The 22,753-nt window shown below is 46.6% G+C and overlaps 1 protein-coding gene across 3 annotated transcripts in view; it reads right to left on the bottom strand.

The window, feature by feature from the left end:
- Window positions 1-22,753, bottom strand: part of LOC137527130 (vascular endothelial growth factor receptor kdr-like) — a 318,768-nt gene that overhangs the window by 7,746 nt on the left and 288,269 nt on the right. For all 3 annotated transcript variants that reach the window (XM_068247550.1, XM_068247553.1, XM_068247551.1), the window contains 4 exons: window positions 21,748-21,853; window positions 18,312-18,436; window positions 12,143-12,221; window positions 10,645-10,745 (listed from right to left, as the gene is read on the bottom strand). In XM_068247550.1, coding sequence (XP_068103651.1) covers window positions 10,645-10,745; window positions 12,143-12,221; window positions 18,312-18,436; window positions 21,748-21,853 — 411 coding nt within the window. The remainder of the gene's footprint in view (window positions 1-10,644; window positions 10,746-12,142; window positions 12,222-18,311; window positions 18,437-21,747; window positions 21,854-22,753) is intronic.

Raw genomic sequence — 22,753 nt, 5'->3', positions numbered from 1 at the left:
CGTGCGGTGGTTGCGGCAGGTATGTGCGCCGAATCGCCAGGATTCCGTCGTTCTAGTAACAGCAGTCTCTGGTCCTTAAAGGGGCAGAGACCGCTGGTACTTAAGTGGTTAAAGCATAATTGTGGGCATTCCTCCATTTCTTACACTTTAATATGGTAGTACCGTTAGTCCCACTTAGGCTCTGGAGGGAACATACATGAGGATGAAGTCAGCTGGTCAGCTCAATTCTAAAAAAGCAGAAAAGCAAGCATACCAAATTTGTTCTAGTCTCTTTAAAAAACAAGTAAAATCTACAGTATAGTTCTATTAGCAACTGGTGGTAACAGAAATGAGGTGACACGGTTGCCGTGATGTGTAGCACATTCCACTTTCTCTTGAACTGATCAGTGAGAAAATGACAACACATCTTGTTTGTTCAGTATGTTAACAATTTTGAGCTGTGAGCGTATAAAGACACGCCTTCTGCACTTCCATGGCATAGGAAGCACTTAGATGTTGTATTATGCTGTATGTATTATGAACTAGACTTGCTCTGAGAGCTGCAGGCAGACTGCCAAGCTTGAGGGTGTTCTGGATGTGAGCCATGGTAACTGACATTATGACGTTAGAGCAGAGTAATTAGAGAATACTCTGACCACATGGAACTCCTATGGGAAAATTTGGTAAGTTTTTACTAATGTACTTGATAATTTGTATTACTCACAAATTCCTAACACAATCTTCATGATAACCTTTTCCATAGATATACTGTTGCTTTTTATAAAGCTCACCTTCCCAGTTAGAAAGCTTGCCTGTGCCATTTGTTGATGATTTTAGTGCTATGTGGTCGGCTTTGCTATATGGAAAGAGTAAGGTCTGTCTCCAGTAACACCAGCAGAGGGACAACTCTGCACGTCACAAGAACTCATGCAGAGTAGACTGAATATGTGAGTATATGGCCCCAGTCACGTGTTCAGAATGTCTACATTAAGAATCAATCGAAATCATGCCACTCTCCACTGACCCTTTTAGTCAATCAAGATCTCTAGCTGCCGATTGATGTACCAGCTGCCAACCAAGTAAACAGCAAGTTAAGGCTCATACCCTTCAGAAGATTTTTGCTTAGAATCAATAACTATGAACGACCGTTTGCACAATATTGTGTAACATCATTTAATGAAAGTTCAACAAACAATGTAAAATGACATCTGATTACACACAGTAATCATTTGTTTCGGGGACGTTTACTCTAATTACCGCAAACATTGTCGTTTGTTCCCACAGTACGTGATTGCAAAAGATGGATCATGGAACAATTGTTCTTTACATCTTTTGTCTCCGCGTATCTCCCGATCATCTTTTTGTGGTAGGTATTCAGCTTTGTGGTTTTGATTGGGTTAATTGCAATTCCTTCCTGGCTCAGTGGAAATTTGTTTGTTAGGAAAATGTTTTGCTTATCACTAATATTTTACCACATATGCTTAAAGGGACCCTGAGTTGTCAACAAAAATGAAATTTGGTTTTACCCAGGACTTCCTCCAGCCCCCCGCCGTCCTCCTGGTACCTTCTGAGGTTATGGTCCCGACTCCAGCAATCACCCACTGCGCGTCATTACGCCGGCCCACGTAAGAGTCCAGCGCGTACACAGTTCAGTCTTAGAGAACCATGCATGCACAGGACGATTACAGGATGACACACAGCGTGCAAGGCGAGGGTGCGCACAGGCGACTTCAGCCAAGGTCGCTGGATTACCGAAGCCGGCACTAGGACCACGGAAGGTACCAGGGGGACACCGGGGGATCTCGTGGGCTGGGGGGGCTGGAAGAAGCCCCGTGTAAGTCCAAATTTCATTTTTATTGACAGCTCAGGGTCCCTTTGAAAGGTAAACGAAAGATTCCTTTACACACAGGCAATAAATACTTTGCTTGTAGCCATGGAAGATTACCTTTCAACTGCCAAATTCTCACCATCAGTGCCTTGGTCCATCAGAGGCTAAACTGTAAATCCTAAAGCCAAGCAACCCCACGGAGGTTAGACAAAGCAGAGTGGTGAATTTGTGAAATGTTTTCTTAGAGATATCAGGTTTGGGACTGATTTTATTTGGCCCTTTTATACTCTGACCTTAGGCTTTAGTTATTTTGCCAAACTCAGAATGCAAACATCCCCCAAGCCATAAGAACAGTGGGATCTGGCCGGGGAACGACAAACATTATAATCCTTGTAATGATCATCAAGTAGCATTACAGTCAGCTATAGAAGATGTCTGAAATGTTTCCAGAATAAATGTCTCTGATGTATTCTTGTAATGTGTAACTCATGACTGATGTTGTCCCAGCTTTTGACTTTTTTGTAGCTTTTGGACATTGTGGGAATAAAATTATTTTAGCAAACTGGTTTTAAAGTAAACAAAGGCTCATAGCACACTGTATACACGTACTGATAATGTCTTCCATATTACCTGCTGAGAAATCTAAATATATACATATAATCAACATATATTTTTCCAAAAACAGCATTCTACAGTCTACAGTAGTGTTGGGCGAACAGTGTTCGCCACTGTTCGGGTTCTGCAGAACATCACCCTGTTCGGGTGATGTTCGAGTTCGGCCGAACACCTGACGGTGCTCGGCCAAACCGTTCGGCCACATGGCCGAACTAAGAGCGCATGGCCGAACGTTCCCCGAACGTTCGGCTAGCGCTGTGATTGGCCGAACGGGTCACGTGGTTCGGGCCCGAACGCGCTCTGATTGGCCGAACGGTCACGTGGTTCGGGTAAATAAATACCCGAACCACGTCATATCTCCGCCATTTGTCTGTGGGTTTAGCTTTGGGTAGGCAGGCAGGGTAGTTCGCTCTCCAGCCACGCTAGCCAGGGTCCCCCCCAGTCATTGTGTGTCGCTGCTGGGAACAGTAGTACACCGCTCGCTCAGCCACACTATATATAGCATTGTTTACTGCCACTGTGTACCTCGCTCAGCCACGCTATATATATAGCATTGTGTTTTCTGACACTCTGTGTACACGGCTTAGCCTGACTAATATAGCATTGTGTGTACTGCCACTGTGCACCTCGCTCAGCCACGCTATATATAGCATTGTGTGTACTGCCACTGTGCACCTCGCTTAGCCACGCTATATATATAGCATTGTGTTTTCTGACACTCTGTGTACACGGCTTAGCCTGACTAATATAGCATTGTGTGTACTGCCACTGTGCACCTCGCTCAGCCACGCTATATATAGCATTGTGTGTACTGCCACTGTGCACCTCGCTCAGCCACGCTATATATAGCATTGTGTGTACTGCCACTGTGCACCTCGCTCAGCCACGCTATATATAGCATTGTGTGTACTGCCACTGTGCACCTCGCTCAGCCACGCTATATATAGCATTGTGTGTACTGCCACTGTGCACCTCGCTCAGCCACGCTATATATAGCATTGTGTGTACTGCCACTGTGCACCTCGCTCAGCCACGCTATATATATAGCATTGTGTTTTCTGACACTCTGTGTACACGGCTTAGCCTGACTAATATAGCATTGTGTGTACTGCCACTGTGCACCTCGCTCAGCCACGCTATATATAGCATTGTGTGTACTGCCACTGTGCACCTCGCTCAGCCACGCTATATATAGCATTGTGTGTACTGCCACTGTGCACCTCGCTCAGCCACGCTATATATAGCATTGTGTGTACTGCCACTGTGCACCTCGCTCAGCCACGCTATATATATAGCATTGTGTTTTCTGACACTCTGTGTACACGGCTTAGCCTGACTAATATAGCATTGTGTGTACTGCCACTGTGCACCTCGCTCAGCCACGCTATATATAGCATTGTGTGTACTGCCACGGTGCACCTCGCTCAGCCACGCTATATATAGCATTGTGTGTACTGCCACTGTGCACCTCGCTCAGCCACGCTATATATATAGCATTGTGTGTACTGCCACTGTGCACCTCGCTCAGCCACGCTATATATATAGCATTGTGTTTTCTGACACTCTGTGTACACGGCTTAGCCTGACTAATATAGCATTGTGTGTACTGCCACTGTGCACCTCGCTCAGCCACGCTATATATAGCATTGTGTGTACTGCCACTGTGCACCTCGCTCAGCCACGCTATATATAGCATTGTGTTTTCTGACACTCTGTGTACACGGCTTAGCCTGACTATATAGCATTGTGTGTACTGCCACTGTGCACCTCGCTCAGCCACGCTATATATAGCATTGTGTTTACTGCCACTCTGTGTACACCGCTCAGCCAGACTATATACCGTTGTTTACTGACACTCTGTGTACACCGCTCAGCCAGACTATATACCATTGTTTACTGACACTCTGTGTACACGGCTCAGCCTGACTATAAAGCATTGTGTGTACTGCCACTGTGCACCTCGCTCAGCCACGCTATATATAGCATTGTGCTTTCTGACACTCTGTGTACATGGCTTAGCCTGACTAATATAGCATTGTGTGTACTGCCACTGTGCACCTCGCTCAGCCACGCTATATATAGCATTGTGTTTTCTGACACTCTGTGTACACGGCTTAGCCAGACTATATAGCATTGTGTGTACTGCCACTCTGTGTACGCCGCTCAGCCAGACTATATAGCATTGTGTTTACTTCCACTCTGTGTCTGCTGGGCCTGGGAACAGTAGTACACCGCTCACCCGCCACTGTATAGCATTGTGCTCTGTGTTGCTGCTGGGAATAGTGGTACTGTATAGCATTTCTGTACTGCCACTGTACTGCTGCCAGTCAGCGTGTACTGTAAGGATAAGTGAAATGAGGAAGAAATCCGGTGAAAGAGGAAGGGGCAAGGGAAGAGGTGTTTCCCCTGACGGTTCACGTACAGGCCACAGGGGAGCACCCAAGAAAACCCACTCAATACCGCCCATGTTGTCCAGGACAACAACCCTCACAAATCCAAAAGAACAGGACCAGATAATTACTTGGATGACCTCTCAAGCGTCCAGCAGTGGGTTAAGCAGCACCAGCACATCACGCACGAGGTCCGAGTCCTCAGCCAGTTACAAGGAGCCAGTGGGCACAAAGCTGACACAACCGGCAGCGACACCACGCACACAACTGCCAGATAACCAGTCCTATGAATTACCTCAGGACACAATGGGGTATTCGCAGGAGCTATTCCCAGCCCAACAAACTTCCACCTATGAAAGGTCAATGGAGGAACAGCCAGAAATGTTGTGCCCGGATTCACAACCATTAACTGTGGGAAATGCACCGCGCACTGAAATACAAGGCGAGTCCGAGGAGGACTCGGAAACCCAAATACCAGAGCAAGTTGGGCAGGAGGGGTTGCAATTGCAGGAGGTCGGCCGACAAGATCTGGAAGACGACGTTGGAGTGAGCTGCGCAGAGGTTGTTCTGGGGAGCTCTACTCCACGGCGGCGGCCCCCCACAATGACATATGACGAGTTTGAGGAGATGGAAGAGGAGGGTATGGACAATGTGGACAGAGACCCAGATTTTATTTGTGAACGAGAACATCGCCGTCGTAGCAGCAGCACAGATGAGTCTGTTGAAGAACCCACTGCTGCACGAGTTCGCCTTGTGCCACAAGGTAGGCGGCGCGCAATTTCAGGCACCACAAGCGTGGAAGTTAGAGTGAGAGGCAAAAGAGGAGGAAACAGAAATCGCCAGCAAGGAGGCAGGTGCTCCAAAGTCTGGGCTTTCTTTGAAGACTGCACTGAGGATGTTACCATGGCGATTTGCAAGGTGTGCAAGACTCGCCTGAGCAGGGGGAAAAGTATTAACAACCTCTCCACCACCAGCATGAGCCGCCACATGCTATCCAAACATCCCACTCTGTGGGCAAACGCGGCAGGTCAGGGTACCAGCAACACTGCCTCCCTTGGGTTCACCAGACTCACCACCAGACCCGCCTCAGCAGCGGCAGTAGCCCAGCCATTGCGTGGTTCACAACATTCACAAACATCAGACGACGCTGACACTGTCACTTTCCGGAGTAGTGCTCTTGAGGTCTCCCAGTGTTCATCAAACACAACAACCAACAGCCCTTCCGTGTGCAGCGCTACGGTTCAGTTGTCTGTGTCGGAGATGTTTGAGCGCAAGAGGAAATTGCCAGCAAATGACCCCCGGGCCGTGGCAGTAACAGCCAGCATAGCCAAGCTTCTGGCCTGCGAAATGCTGCCATATCGAGTGGTGGAGACAAACAGCTTCAAGGGCATGATGTCAGTGGCCATCCCACGTTACGTGGTTCCCAGCTGCTACCACTTTGCGCGCTCTGCAGTGCCTGAGTTGCATGAGCACGTGGTCAGCAAAATAACCCGAAGCTTGAAGAATGCCGTTGCCTGCAAGGTTCACCTCACCACTGACACCTGGACGAGTGCGTTCGGCCAGGGTCGATACATCTCCCTTACCGCGCACTGGGTGAACCTTGTGGAGCCTGGCAGCGATTCCTCACCTGCTACGGCGCGGGTGTTGCCCACGCCGCAAACAGCTGCACCGCCGTCCCTCCCACTGGATAACAACAGCAGCACCTACCTCTCTGACTCCTTCTCCTCCAACGCATCTCAAAGCTGTACCTCATCCGGAAACGCTAACCCAGCAGCAGTAGGATCGTGGAAGCAGTGCAGCACAGCTGTTGGCATGCGTCAGCAAGCGTTGCTGAAGCTGATCTGCCTTGGGGATAAGCAGCACACAGGGGAGGAAATTTGGAGGGGAATAAAGGAACAGACGGATTTGTGGCTGGCACCGCTGGACCTGAAACCGGGCATGGTTGTGTGTGATAATGGGAGTAATCTCATTCGCGCTTTAAGGTTGGCTAAGCTGACACACATCCCTTGCCTGGCGCACGTGATGAACCTAGTAGTTCAGCGGTTCCTGAGGACATACCCAGGCGTGGCCGATCTTCTGTTGAAGGTGCGTCGAGTGGCCAAACATTGTAGAAATTCCAGTACTGCTTCGGGGGCACTCGCCAAGATGCAGGAGCGCTTCAGTCTCCCCCACCATCGCTTGCTGTGTGATGTCCCTACGCGCTGGAATTCTACGCTGCACATGCTAGCACGCTTTTGTGAGCAGAAGAGTGCAGTGGTCCAGTACATGACGGCGCAGTACCGAGGCGCATCCGGACAGCTGCCAAGCTTCTGTGGATCCGATTGGGCCAACATGTTGGACCTCTGCCAACTCCTCCAAAATTTTGAGCAATCCACGTTGCTTGTGAGCAGTGACAACTCTTCAGTCAGCATTACCATACCACTGCTGTGTTTACTGAAGAGGTCGATGTTAAAAATCAAGGAAACAGCTGTCATGATGCAACTGGGGGAATCTGAAGGAGAAAACGATCAGCGTGATGGTACCAACATCAGGCCATCCGCCTCAGGGAACGCTGGCCCCAGCAGCTATGACGAAGAAGAGGAGGAGGAACAGCTGGAGTTGGAGCAGGAATTTCATGCCACCACTGACGAGGGCCAGAGCGGTGCACGTTGGACTTCCACAATTCAACGCGAATGGTCAGCAGAAGCAGACCAGGAGGAAGGTGACGACTATGATGCATCACAACAACTATCACAACGCTCACAAGAGGATGATGAGGATTCTGGTAGGACTCTGGCACACATGGCTCAATTCATGCTAGACTGCATTGAACGTGACCCACGCATTGTGCGCATTCTGGACAACACCAATTACTGGGTTTATACCCTTCTGGATCCACGGTACAAACACAATGTTCCAAAACTGCTTGAAGAAAGAGTCAGACAGGTCAAAATGGAAGAATACCAGCAGGCCCTTGTGGAGACTTTAGAGAGGAGATTGACATCCTCCCCCTCCTCTAGCCAGTTGTACGCAGACAGACTGACTTCCGCAAACCCAGGACGACCAGGAGGGCAGCAAACAACGCAAGCCGCAGCTAGTACCCAAAAGGGAACGGTATCGGCAGTGTCCTTGGAGTGGGAAAATTTTCTGACACCCATGCAGCAGCAGCCCACTGAACAGCAAGCGTGCAGATCCACCTCCAACACCGATCGCCTGGAGAAGATGGTCAAGGACTACATGTCAGATGACGTAGCTGTGTCGAACAATCCATCTGCACCCTTCAACTATTGGGTATCGAAGCTAGACACCTGGCACGAACTGGCAATGTACGCAATAGAGGTGCTGGCTTGCCCGGCAGCCAGCGTTATGTCGGAACGCTGTTTCAGTGCTGCCGGAGGCATCGTCACAGATCGGCGTATCCGCCTCTCTACAGAAAATGCAGACCGTCTGACTCAAATTAAAATGAATCAATCCTGGATTGGAAATGACTACGCAACACTCCAGGACCCCAACCAAGTAACATGACCAATGAACATCTGGGATGGTGTAGCGTTTCCGGTCCCTGTTTATTGAACCTCTCATCTGTATTACATTTATGACTGCATGGCGGCAAAAAGCATTGCTGCTATATCCGCACGCTTTTTGTCCTCATGCAAGGCCTGGGTTGTTGTGTCTCAAAAACCGTGGCCTTCTCCTCCTGCGCCTGCTCCTGTTCCATCACGTCTGCTGCTGCTGGGTTAGCGTTGCCGCGTGGTCCCTGTTTATTGAACCACTTATCTTTATTACATTTATGACTGCATGGCGGTACAAAGCATGCTATCCGCACGCTTCTTGCCCTCATGCAAGGCCTGGGTTGTTGTGTCTCACAAAGCGTGGCCTTCTCCTCCTGCGCCTCCTCCTGTTCCATCACGTCTGCTGCTGCTGGGTTAGCGTTGCCGCGTGGTCCCTGTTTATTGAACCACTTATCTTTATTACATTTATGACTGCATGGCGGTACAAAGCATGCTATCCGCACGCTTCTTGCCCTCATGCAAGGCCTGGGTTGTTGTGTCTCACAAAGCGTGGCCTTCTCCTCCTGCGCCTCCTCCTGTTCCATCACGTGTGCTGCTGCTGGGTTAGCGTTGCCGCGTGGTCCCTGTTTATTGAACCACTTATCTTTATTACATTTATGACTGCATGGCGGTACAAAGCATGCTATCCGCACGCTTCTTGCCCTCATGCAAGGCCTGGGTTGTTGTGTCTCACAAAGCGTGGCCTTCTCCTCCTGCGCCTCCTCCTGTTCCATCACGTGTGCTGCTGCTGGGTTAGCGTTGCCGCGTGGTCCCTGTTTATTGAACCACTTATCTTTATTACATTTATGACTGCATGGCGGTACAAAGCATGCTATCCGCACGCTTCTTGCCCTCATGCAAGGCCTGGGTTGTTGTGTCTCACAAAGCGTGGCCTTCTCCTCCTGCGCCTCCTCCTGTTCCATCACGTCTGCTGCTGCTGGGTTAGCGTTGCCGCGTGGTCCCTGTTTATTGAACCACTTATCTTTATTACATTTATGACTGCATGGCGGTACAAAGCATGCTATCCGCACGCTTCTTGCCCTCATGCAAGGCCTGGGTTGTTGTGTCTCACAAAGCGTGGCCTTCTCCTCCTGCGCCTCCTCCTGTTCCATCACGTGTGCTGCTGCTGGGTTAGCGTTACCGGTCCCTTTTCCTGGAACCTCTTATATGTATTACATTTATGACTGCATGCCGACAAAAAACATGTTACCTGTGCAAAGAAAACAGACATTTCCCGCATTTAAAAGACAGTTTTCCCTTTGAAACTTTAAAATCGATTTTCTCAAAAACTATAAGCTCTTTTTGCTAATTTTTTTTCCCTCTTGTACCCACTCCCAAGGTGCACATACCCTGTAAATTTGGGGTATGTAGCATGTAAGGAGGCTTTACAAACCACAAAAGTTCGGGTCCCCATTGACTTCCATTATGTTCGGAGTTCGGGTCGAACACCCGAACATCGCGGCCATGTTCGGCCTGTTCGGCCCGAACCCGAACATCTAGATGTTCGCCCAACACTAGTCTACAGTACCCTATAGCCTCTTGGCTGGCTGCAAAGTCTCTGTTTTTTTTCAGCTCCATCAATATTTTCTATTCACCTAACGAGGTTAACAATGTTACGTTCAGAGGATCTTATGGAAATTTCTTTTAATGAATAAAATAATCTGGTAGCCGAGATTACAGATTCCTAATAAAGCCCCAAACACACCACCTTAGATGGGGATTGTTAAAAATGCCCAGCAAACAATGGATCGCTAAATAATTTATGGTGGAAACTCTGTCAAACAAAGTGAAAAGATACTAATGGAAGACCTCAGGCATATAGACTCCACTGCTGATTATCAAGGGTATTACATAGTGTGTACCAACATCATTTGATAACCAATATCTTTCCCTTGAGAGCACGTGTACAACAAGGGAGCATGTAAGCGCAGCAGCAGGAGTGACGGTGCCAGTGGTGCCATGCACTGTAGTGGTGGTAGATGTTAGGAGAGCCCTAGGGTTCCCAACACTGTCGGGGCGACTGGCACTGTTTTTGCGGTTAGCGTCGAGTCTGGAAAAGGTACGGTGAATGCGCGGATTACAATGGAGTGAGATAGCAGTGCTGTGGTGCTGAAAGACAGCTCCACAGTGCAAACTTCACTCCAGCTATTATTTGCCTGAGCGAGGCTCTATTCATTCAGCCATCACATAGGTGAAATTGGCAATTGGATTTTCTGGTAACTCTGTGCTATTTACATGTATAATAAATATCTGCATATATAATAAATCCCAACCGTGTGAAATAGCGATCAACTTCACTTACGCATGGGCAATAATTCCAAATGGCCATGATCGTGTTTCTTGACGCTTGAGATTTTTCATTTCCACTGAGGACAGCACCATCCCACTGTCAGATTCCCCTTCCTGCAATGCAAACACAGTATTGGTCTACAGCTTTACCTGGACATTGCTAATCAGCTTATGTAGAGCTACAAGTTAGAGAGCTAACCTGAATTATGGGGGGAAGCTCCCCATTGACCTTGTCATTTGATATGATTTTGCGGAGTGTTGTTACCTCTCACAGATCCGCGAATTACAGAAAGGAAAGGAATTACAGAAGCATGATTCATGGTACACTAGTTAGACAAATAAAATGTCTTGTTATAGTTAGAGAAAAGAAAGCTAGTACAATGAGGTGAAGGTGAGTGGGGAATCATATCACTGTGCAGTTGGGGTGGACAGCTCCATCAAGTTCTAGGCGACTGCTATGACAGTTGGATTTGCCTGCAGCTTGATAGAGGGATTACTGCACTATACTTATGAGGATGGGGTAAAGGAAAACAGAGTAAGTACACTCATTCATATACATGGGAACACTCTCACCTTTTTTAAGCAGACCTGAAGACTGTAAAAAAAAAATGTTACGCTTACCGGGGACCAGTCCTCTACAGCTGCACTGTGCTTGCGACATTACCAAATTATGCTCCGGTTCCCTGCCGCGTCTCACTTTCTTTCTAGACGATTTACAAGTCGACTTTTACTGCGCCTGCACGACCCAGGCCGTGCACATCCTCATACACACTCCCGTATCTGGGAGCATCCAGTGCAGGCGTAGTACAAGAAAATATCTACTGCACCTGCACAGTATGCTACCAGCAACTGGAGCGCGAACAAGGATGCAGTGGACGGTGACTGCCAGAACAAGAAGTGAGCTGCGGTGGGGGACATGAGGATCATCTGGTAATGTTGCGGGTGCAGGGGACTGGCAGAAGCCCCAGGTAAGAGAAACACTTTTTTTTCAGTCTTTCAGGTTTCCATTAAGTTTAATACCAAATTGAGTACACTTTAACCATGTTTAGTAAGAGCATATTCAGAACAAAAATAGCGAAAAGAGCAGTGAAATATGTAAAGAACAATGAACCAACAGCAGCCAGTAAAAATCTAATTAACTCAAGTCTTAGTGAGAGTTAGTATGTGTTATATATATGTTATCGCAGTTCACTGTTTAATATACTGGTATATGTTATTGTAGTTCACTGTTTACCTTGTTACATGCTTACTTTGTAGTTCAATAAACAACACTAACTACTTTTTAATGAGTAAATTACAGGCCTGTTTACTTTTCCATCAAAGAGTCCCACATTGTACAGAAGTCCCTGATGTGTCAATGTTTTAGTCACTCCTATGGCCAGATGTCCTTCTGGGAGCAGGTTTCCGGGTTCTCACTAGATGCCTGTGCTGTGTGATAATCCCTGCTGGATTTTTGTGGATAGCAGGAATTTGTTCACCCCAGTCATTTTTGTTTCTGCAAATCTGTTTACCTCATTGAGCACACTGTCCTTTCCCACTGGCACCTCGTCAAAAGTCTTCACACTCAGTGGTCGATTCTTGTTATTGTTTCTGAAAAAGACGATGAGACACAGGGTGAGTCCAACACCCACGTTTCTTTGATATCCTTCCTAACTTATCTGTAAATGAGTGCAGTGTTCAAATGTAAATAATTGCTATCATATGTTACCGCTACTAGCAGGAAACTGTACACCAATCAGTTTTATCCAGCAAAGCTTTCATTCCAGGGTTCAGTATAATTACTTGAGTTCTTTTTCGCAACTTACAAACACAACTGTCCTGGAATATTACCAAGGATAGAGAAAAAAAAACATGACATTTATTAAAATCTTCCTTGCCACTGTAGAAAGTAAGAGAAACATACAGAGGAGGTAAACTAGGGCCCTTTCATACCAGATGCGTTCCGTTTTGTTTTTGAAAAGGCTTACGATTTTCTAGACGCAAGCAAAGTTACAATTGGAATCGTGGGAATGCATTTATAATGAATGTGTTTTCAATTTTCTAAAAAGACAATCGTAGTTCTGCTGCATTTTACCCACGTTTCGTCATAGTGAAAATCTCAAAATGCAAAATGCGTTTTGCAATTTTCGGTGACTACTTTAGGCCACGTCTATGAAAACATGTAGCAATTACTATATATCACAACGGATAGGCTGACTTTTGACACCCAAATTTAGGGTGTTAGGTGGGGGTGGGGTTAACCTATCTGCAAGTTACATCCTACTAGTGAAATGCTTGGGGGCTGGAGTGCACTGCGGAGCATGCTTCGCTATGTATGGCTACCTGTCCTCACTCTAGCTTGCATCCTCCAGTGTTCTCAGGCAACTTTTGGAACTGTTCACTAGAGCTCCAGACTCTCTGCGGTCATACATGGCCAATTCAGAAGCTGCAGAGGACACAAGAGATTGCAATCCGGAGCAAGGGCAGGTAACGATACACAATGTAGCACGGTCTGCAGCGCACTCTGCACCCACCCCGGGTGACAGTGGCACATTGGAGGATCAGCCAATCGGAAAGTAATAGCTTTTGGTCTATGCACAGGGAGGTTATCCGTGGATATAAAAGAAATAAGATTTTCTTCTTCTTGTTTCTTGTAATTGCTGTATGTTTTATTAGACATGTTTAGTATCTGTCTCTGTAACACTTATGTTGTTTATGTTTTTACCACATTTATACTGTATGTGTTTATTACTGTGTACAGCATCATGGGAGATGATAAATCTAAACAAATCTATGATAATGTTAACTGTCATATGTACTTCTTTTTATCTCTTTTTTTTTGTTTATATTGCCATAAAGCAGTGCTGTCCAACTTCGCAGGCATGGAGGGCCGTTTTTTTTTCAGACCACACGGTGGAGGGCCGGCAGACCGAAACAGTCTAACCCCCCCCCCCCCCCCCCCCCCGGGAAAAAAAAATCTAGCAGCAGATTTCCCCACAAAATGGTTTCCCCACAACCAGATTGGCAGCAGATTCTCCACAAAATGCACTCAGATTGGCTGCAGATTTGCCCACAAACTGCAATCAGATTGGCTGCAGATTTACCCACAAAATACACAAAGATTGGCTGCAGATTTACCTACAAAATACATTCAGATTGGCTGCAGATTTACCCACAAAATACATTCAGATCGGCTGCAGATTTACCCACAAAATACATTTAGATTGGCTGCAGATTTACTCACAACATACATTCAGATTGGCTGCAGATTTACCCACAAAATATGTTCAGATTGGCTGCTCATTTACCCACAAAATACATTCAGATTGGCTGCAGATTTACCCACAAAATACATTCAGATTGGCTGCAGATTTACCCACAAAATACATTCAGATTGGCTGCAGATTTACCCACAAAATATGTTCAGATTGGCTGCAGATTTACCCACAAAATACACAAAGATTGGCTGCAGATTTACCCACAAAATACATTCAGATTGGCTGCAGATTTACCCACAAAATACATTCAGATTGGCCGCAGATGTGCCCACAAAATACACAGATTGGCTGCAGATTTACCCACAAAATATGTTCAGATTGGCTGCAGATTTACCCACAAAATACATTCAGATTGGCTGCAGATTTACCCACAAAATACACAGATTGGCTGCAGATTTACCCACAAAATACATTCAGATTGGCTGCAGATTTACCCACAAAATACATTCAGATTGGCTGCAGATTTACCCACAAAATACATTCAGATTGGCTGCAGATTTACCCACAAAATACGTTCAGATTGGCTTCAGATTTACGCACAAAATACATTCAGATTGGCTGCAGATTTACCCACAAAATACGTTCAGATTGGCTGCAGATTTACCCACAAAATACACAGATTGGCTGCAGATTTACCCACAAAATACACAGATTGGCTGCAGATTTATCCACAAAATACACAGATTGGCTGCAGATTTACCCACAAAATACATTCAGATTGGCTGCAGATGTGCCCACAAAATGCAGTCAGATTGGCCGCAGATGTGCCCATAAAATGCAGTCCGATTGGCCGCAGATGTGCCCACAAAATGCAGTCAGATTGGCCGCAGATGTGCCCACAAAATGCATCCAGATTGCCCACAACTGTGCCCACAAAATGCATTCAGATTGCCCGCAGCTGTGCCCACAAAATGCACTCAGATTGGCCACAGATTAGTCCACAAAATGCACTCAGATTGGCCACAGATGTGCCCACAAAATGCATTCAGATTGCCCGCAGCTGTGCCCACAAAATGCATTCAGATTGCCCGCAGCTGTGCCCACAAAATGCATCCAGATTGCCCACAGCTGTGCCCACAAAATGCATCCAGATTGCCCGCAGCTGTGCCCACAAAATGCATCCAGATTGCCCGCAGCTGTGCCCACAAAATGCATTCAGATTGCCCGCAGCTGTGCCCACAAAATGCATCCAGATTGCCCGCAGCTGTGCCCACAAAATGCATCCAGATTGCCCGCAGCTGTGCCCACAAAATGCATCCAGATTGCCCGCAGCTGTGCCCACAAAATGCATTCAGATTGCCCGCAGCTGTGCCCACAAAATGCATCTAGCTTGCCCGCAGCTGTGCCCACAAAATGCATCCAGCTTGCCCGCAGCTGTGCCCACAAAATGCATCCAGCTTGCCCGCAGCTGTGCCCACAAAATGCATCCAGCTTGCCCGCAGCTGTGCCCACAAAATGCATCCAGCTTGCCCCGCAGCTGTGCCCACAAAATGCATCCAGCTTGCCCGCATAGCTAAAATATTTGCACACCCCCGCTCCCGTCGTTGTCCACCGTGCTGCCGCCAGTAACTCACCTCAGATCGGCAGCAGAGGGCAGGAGATCGGAGCCAGTCAGACCGGCGCATGGCAGCCGGCGGGGAATTTAAATGCATCCAGCTTGCCCACAGCTGTGCCCACAAAATGCATCCAGCTTGCCCGCAGAGCTAAAATATTTGCACACCCCCGCTCCCGTCGTTGTTCCCCGTACTGCCGCCAGTAACTCACCTCAGATCGGCAGCGGAGGGCAGGAGATCGGAGCCAGTCAGGCCGGCGCATGGCAGCCGGCGGGGAATTTGAATGGAGGACGTGACATCATCGGTCACGTCCAGCACGTAAAGTCCCCCGTGCGGCTGTCATGGGCTGGTGTGGCTGGTTCCTATCTTCTGCTGCCGCCCCTGCCGATCTAATGTGTGTTAGAGGCGGCAGCACGGGGAACAAAGAGGAGGGAGGCTGCAAATATTTATAGTCTGCAGCCGCAGCATGGGGGAAAGGGTTTTTATTTTTAAAATAAATAAATAAAAGTTGCGCAGCCACAGCATGGAGCAGGAGGCAGGGGGGCCGCAGCAGGAGGCCTGGCGGGTCGGATGCGGCCGACGGGCCGACGGTTGGACAGCACTGCCTTAAAGTTTTATTTGTTTGCCACGAATAAAAAAATGCCACTAATTATGCTCAGATATGAAAGAAAACACTTTGCAGTGAAAAGCTAAGTTAGTGAGCATTATGTGCTGATAATAGCAACATAGGTTAAAACAGTTTTACATATTGCTTGGGGATTAAACCAATTACAAAAATGGCATTTTACAGTGTATAAACTAAATATGAACCTAAAAGCTGTAGCAAACTGGTGCAACATGAGTCACAAGTACTGATTATTTAAATATTTGAATATTTATACAGCACTGACATATTTTACACTGCACTTTAAAATGGAACCATAAGGCTGAATTGTATGCAGCTTTGCAAACCTCATTAAAATGCTAGGAATGCCTATATTCAAAAGGAGCTGCCTATTATGAAAGGGGTCTACGACAGGCGCAAAGCCATTAAGAAATGTAAGAAAGTTTGGTGGAGGTGGCTTGATGCTCAGGCAGTGCTGGTCGTAATGGAAAAATCTACGCTTACGGATCATTACGCGTAATTTTACGCTATTACGCATTACGCATTTACGGTTACGGCGTAGGAAATTATCTACGGTACATCACTGTAATTACGCGTAAACTTACGCAGTTACGCGTAAGGACACCGTAATGTAGGCGCTTACACTATGATGTTACGCGTAGTGCTGTAATACCCATTAATGCGTATTTTTTTACGCATACGGACGATATGTACGCAATAGCAGTGAATGTGACAGTTATTGCGTACATATCATTCGTATGCGTCAAAACGTACGCTTATACTGAAGGGCGGGAGAAGATACTATTGGTTGCTTAGGATGTTAGTACGTTAGTAATTACGCGTAAAATTACGCGTAAGTGTTCGTAAAATTACGCATACCTAGCAATTACGGTAGACAGTGTAATTACGATACCACTTTACTGCTTACGCGTAAATAATTACGCTTAAGACCGTAATTTACGCATAGCGCTTACGCGTAAATTTATATTGAATTACGATGCGTAATTACGCTCATGCGTAATTTCGGCCCAGCACTGTGCTCAGGGCAGTGACCTAGATTGAGGCTGTGACGGGAGGAGGGCTGAGCAGGTGAAAGCTCATCTTTTGTGACATGAATGAGGTTTGGGGGTTATCTCTGTTCTGCAACAGATAGATTTAGTTATTGTATGTCTATGTGTTTTTGTGTCGGTCAGCTGGCTGAGCACTACTGTAAAAATTAAAAATGCTCAATAAAAATTTTCTTTAAAAAAAACACTTAGAATTGCACCTGGTGCCTGGTTTACATGAATATGTTGGTAATCCACAAATGTAAAGCCTCTTTTCCATGGACTGTTGAACTGTGTGCTCAACAAGCAGTTACCAGGCAGCAGTGAGCAGATACCAGGCAGGAACAAGCAGTTACTAGGCAGCAGTGAGCAGTTGTGAGAGTTTGTGATGCATTTCACTGCCTATCAACAGTCCATAGAAAAGAGGCCTAATAGAAATACAAATGTTTTTATGAATAAAGCTCTTCCGGTGATGTGCTCTTTTCTCCCATATGCACACAGCTAAGGAGGGAAAAAGATGTAACTTATCACTTATCTGGATCCCATCACACTGGCCGGGTACTTCAGCTTCACTGTGGAGATGCCACACAAGGCTAAGGGATGCCTATTAGAGATGTAGGCTGCATGCTAATGATACACTTCACAGTCACAGGAGACCAGAAGGTGTATGACAAGTTTGCAAGCTGAAAATGGGGAACTGAAGAGGCTATCATGGTCCAGAGATCATGAAGTACTGGCTGCTAAAGGCACTATGCTACCTAAACAAAAGGAGGCCATTGGATGTTAAATGAGGGAGAAAACAGCACTGGACATATAAAGCAGGTATATTAGGCAATATTATAGTGCCATGTTTAGGAAAAACTGTGTTCCCACTGGCCCTCCACATTGCAGCTGGGAGCCCCTGGACAAAAGAAGACCACCACTCCCCAAACAATCCAATGTAGTGCAGAAAGGAACAAGGCTCAACCAAGCAATGCTTTATAGCAGGTTTTTCTTCATTTATTTTAGAAGCAGAGTAACATCGGTATGAGGTTTCGGGCTCGTAACGGTGTTCTGTTGTTACTTTGCTTCTAAAATAAAGAAAAACCTGCTATAAAGCATTGTTTGGTTGAGCCCTGGTCCTTAGTTTCTGCACTACCTAGCCATATTTATGCAGCTTAGACACACAGTCCCTATTTCTGCGAGTTCAGTCCATAAGTATCTTGTCACTATAATCTTACCCAGATTCCAGCGTGCTCCACCGAGTCATGGAGTTTCTCACACTGTGTTCTGCACTTCCAGGTTTCACATTTATGTCTCCATCAGCTTGTAGAGCAGTGTTCAGTGGAATATAGTCTTTTCCTTCCTGCAAAAGACAGGAAATGCATTTAGACTATAATCTATAAAGCACTTGAAATCAGTTGCTAACACTGTATCAGATCTTCATAAGATAAGCGGTCTGAAGAAAGCAAATGACTCTTATGATGGGATATTGCTGGCAGTTTTTCTATTTTAATGTTTTCGTTAACCATTGCTTTAGTATTACACAGAGCAGAGAAAGTATGGAGCCTATTTTGAGTTTCTATTATAGTTTTTTGTGTCCCTGCTGGAGAGAAATCCCATCCCTTCATAAAAATGTAGGGAAATCACTGTAACAGGGACAATGTGACCTTTTCATAAAGTTGACCAGGAAAAACTTCTGCCAAGTTTTTACAGTTGTCTGTGTATTCTGAATGGGAAGATTTTACCTCACTTTCTACCTTGGTGACAATACGTGTTAGGGCCCTTTCACACTGGCGCGGTGTGGCAATTTGCCGCAGCCTACAACTAGGGCCATATAAGTCTATGGGGTAGTTCACATTGCCTGCAGTGCGTTGCGCTCTGACGGAAGTACCCTATCTAATGCAAGCTATACCTACGTTACCGTGCAGCTCCTGAGGTGACGTACAGTGGACCGGAAGTCATGTAGGTCTATGGTGACGCATGTATTTTTAAAATGAATGCCACCGGTGGAATAGCAATACGCTTCCTCGCATGTGATTGCTTCAGCCACAGGAAGTGAGGGTCACTTCCTGCTTGGCTGGCTGCCTGACAGGGATTACCGCATACTAACACGGTTTTCCCCAAAAGCCTGGTTTTGGCAGTGCGGTCCCCAACATCGAGCAGTGTGAAACCAACATCAATGCATAAGAAATAAGGGTAAAGGTAGCCATACACTGGTCGTTTTGCCATCAGATCGACCAACAGATAGATCCCTCTCTGATCGAATCTGATCAGAGAGGGATTGTCTGGCTGCCTTCTGTGAAGCTGCCGCTGCCGCCGCCCCCCCCCCCCCCCCCTGCATACTTTGCCTGATCTGGCCGGCGCGAGTCCCCCGGTCTCCACTGTCTTCTTCTCCGCTCTGGGCTCCAGGGCTGCAGCTTCACTGTACTTACTGTCCGGGGTAGTTTAAACAGTAGAGGGCGCTCTACTGTTTAACGTGCTGGGCGGTCTGGACGAGCTCAGCTCGTCCAGTACCGCCGGAGCCTGCCGCTCAGGCCCTGCTGGGCCGATTTGGCTCAAATAAAAAGCAGCACACGCAGCCGGCACTTTGCCAGCCGTGTGTGCTGCCTGATCACCGCTGCAGTGCGGCGATCCGCCGCATGCAGCGGCGAAAGAGGGTCCCCCCAGCCGCCTGAGCCCAGCGTAGCCGGAAAAAAAAAGTTCCGGCCAGCGCTAAGGGCTGGATCGGAGGCGGCTGACGTCAGGATGTCGGCTGACGTCCATGACGTCACTCCGCTCGTCGCCATGGCGACGAGGTAAGCGAAACACGGAAGGCCGCTCATTGCGGCCTTCCGTGTTACTTCTGGCCGCCGGAGGCGATCGGAAGAACGCCTCCGGAGCGCCCTCTAGTGGGCTTTCATGCAGCCAACTTTCAGTTGGCTGCATGAAATAGTTTTTTTCTATTAAAAAAAAACCCTCCCGCAGCCTCCCTGGCGATCTTAATAGAACGCCAGGCAGGTTAAACTTCCTGTCGGGACAGGAAAAAGTGAAGCCTGCCGGAGCCCGGAGAAGGAGCAGCGGTGACAGCAGGGATACGCGCCGGCCGGATCAGGTAAAGTATTGCCGCTAGCGTCGGTCGTCGGACATTCGAACGCCGCTATCGACGCACTCCCGACCCGCTGGCAATCGAGCGAAATCTTCCGCACAGACGGATCGACCGAGTTCGGACGGAAATCGATAGTTCGGTCAGCTTTTGCGCAACGATTTCTCAGCAGATTCGATCACAGTGATCGAATCTGCTGTATATCAGCGGGAAAATCGTTAAGTGTATGGGCCCCTTAAGGCCCTTAATAGCAATTTGACAGTAGTTACAACTTTCGATGCTCTATTGAAAAAAATCCCATTTGCTGGAGTTTATCTTTGTCTTATAACAGTTGGAAGTTGTTATTTAATAAAAACGACTGCCATTGTGTTGTTATAGAGCTCATTTTCTCCTTACTGGTTGTAATTGGTTGTGACTACCTACAGTTTCAGATGCCAGCTAGCTAAAGCAGACAACCTTAAAGTATACATGAAATCTCAAAAGAAAAAAATAACACACTTAGCTCAGTAGTAGGAAGCCTCTGTGTGGTCCAGAGGCTTCCTGGACCATCCCTCAAGCCCACCGATCCAGCATATGGACTTTCTTTACCTATTTGACTTATTCTGGCCCTGCTCCCATGCAAGTAAAGTCCATGCATGCCCAGTAGAACAAAACTTCTTGTGCATGGCTTGTTTCCTCAGTTCACAAGTGCTTTTTTCTACTGGGCATGCGCAGACCTTGCTCACATATGCTCAGTATAGATGCACATGTCCATAACTGGGAGCATGTCCCGATGAAACCTGTTTGACTTGCACTGAGTTGAACAGTTAAAAGGGTTCCTACGCAAGATAGGTGAGCTGCAGGAGGGTCCAGGATCAACCAGAGGATTCTTACTAGTGAGGTAAGTATATAACTATTCTTTTTTTTTTTGTTGAGACTTCAGGTATATTTTAGAGTTGAGTTGGGGAATATTCAGTCTACATAGAATATACAGTCTATACAGAATACATTAGACAGCTTACACCATTTTCAAGATACTAATTAGCTGGAAGTTGGATTGAGGGGAAAACAAAATCGTTGATAATACATGTATCCTTCACAGTTACTTCAAAAGGCAAAACAAACAAAAAGTCACTAAGTTGGCCAAATTAATGGTGAGCATATGTTTCTCACTTTTGGATTTTGTAAAGGGCAGTATTTAATGGCCTGTATACATTGCTGACTGATGTCACACATGCAACTTCGCTGGACCAACACTGACAGTTGCAAAGTCAGCTGTGTAGCTGACGATGCGCTCTGTTGCTATGCGGAAGACCAACAGGAGATGAAGCAGCACGTACATGACATCATGCGGTGGGTGGGGGAGCACAAGGACAGTGTAGTTGGCCATCGCTAGGGCAAGTTGATCCACCGGGCAGATCACTTGCAGAGCGGTTTTCTGGGGGCAATGTACACACACGTCTATCGGCTGAGGCGGTCATCAGCGGCTGCCTCAGATGACTTTGATCATGTATGTGTATGAGCCTTAATTCTTATACATATCTGGTTATATAAAGACATCAGATGAAAGTGCTTAAAAAATAAAAAATGTTCATAAAAAAACCCCATCAAACCTGTTGCACGTTAGCCTGGAGAAGATCTCCCAAGCGCTCCACTAATTCAGTAAAGGTAGGTCGGTCTGTTGGGGTTCCTTGCCAACAGTCTAGCATTGTCTGGTATCTAGGAGAGAAATAGCAAACCTATTACTAGTTATCACATAGAGGTATATTTCACAGACATTTTATATTGGTCTTACACAAGGCTTCTGCCAGTGCTGTGTGCCTGTGAAACATGCCTTTACATAACGTAATTAGTTAAAAAATTAAGGATATCTAATGATGGGGTACTGCTAAGAAATATATGTACCCAGGCGTAAATAAGATGTTAACCACAGTAGGCACTATTTGCTCTTTGCCCTCATTAAAGGGAACCTAAACTGAGAAGGATAAGAAGTTTTCCTTTTAAAATAATACCAGTTGCCTGACTCTCCTGCTAATCCTGTGTCTCTAATACTTTTAGCCACAGCCCCTCAACAAGCATGCAGATCAGGTGCTCTGACTGAAGTCCGACTGGATTAGCTGCAGGCTTGTTTCAGGTGTGTGATTAGGCCACTACTACAGCCATAGAGATCAGCATGGCTGCCAGGCAACTGGAATTGTTTAAAAGGAAACATCCATATCCCTCTCAGTTAAAGCGGATCCGAGATGAAAAACTAACTATAACAAGTAACTTGTCTATATATATTACCTAAAGTTTAGATGGTTTACACAGCAAATCTAGCTGCAAACAGTTTTAATAGAATATTATTATTTATTCCTGTGATACAATGACAGCGGCCATGTTGTTTGTAAACATTACACAGAGGCAGGCTTATCTGTATCTTGAGCCATCAGCCTAATCCCCTCTCCTCTTCCCTCCTCCCCTCTGCCTCTAAAATCAATGGCTAGTAACACCTCCCCCTCTTCCTGCCCAGACTGAGCTCCCATGAGCCCTTACTACTGCCTTGGCTCTCTGAAAACCTGTGGGCGTGGCTTTTTTAGTTTATAGGGAATTAGAGTATTAAAACAAAAACAAAAAAAG

Source organism: Hyperolius riggenbachi, chromosome 8 (genome assembly GCF_040937935.1).
Source record: "Hyperolius riggenbachi isolate aHypRig1 chromosome 8, aHypRig1.pri, whole genome shotgun sequence".
In the NCBI taxonomy this organism is placed as follows: Eukaryota; Metazoa; Chordata; class Amphibia; order Anura; family Hyperoliidae; genus Hyperolius; species Hyperolius riggenbachi.
Note: the sequence above shows the minus strand (reverse complement) of the source record. Positions and strands in the feature narration are given on the sequence as shown.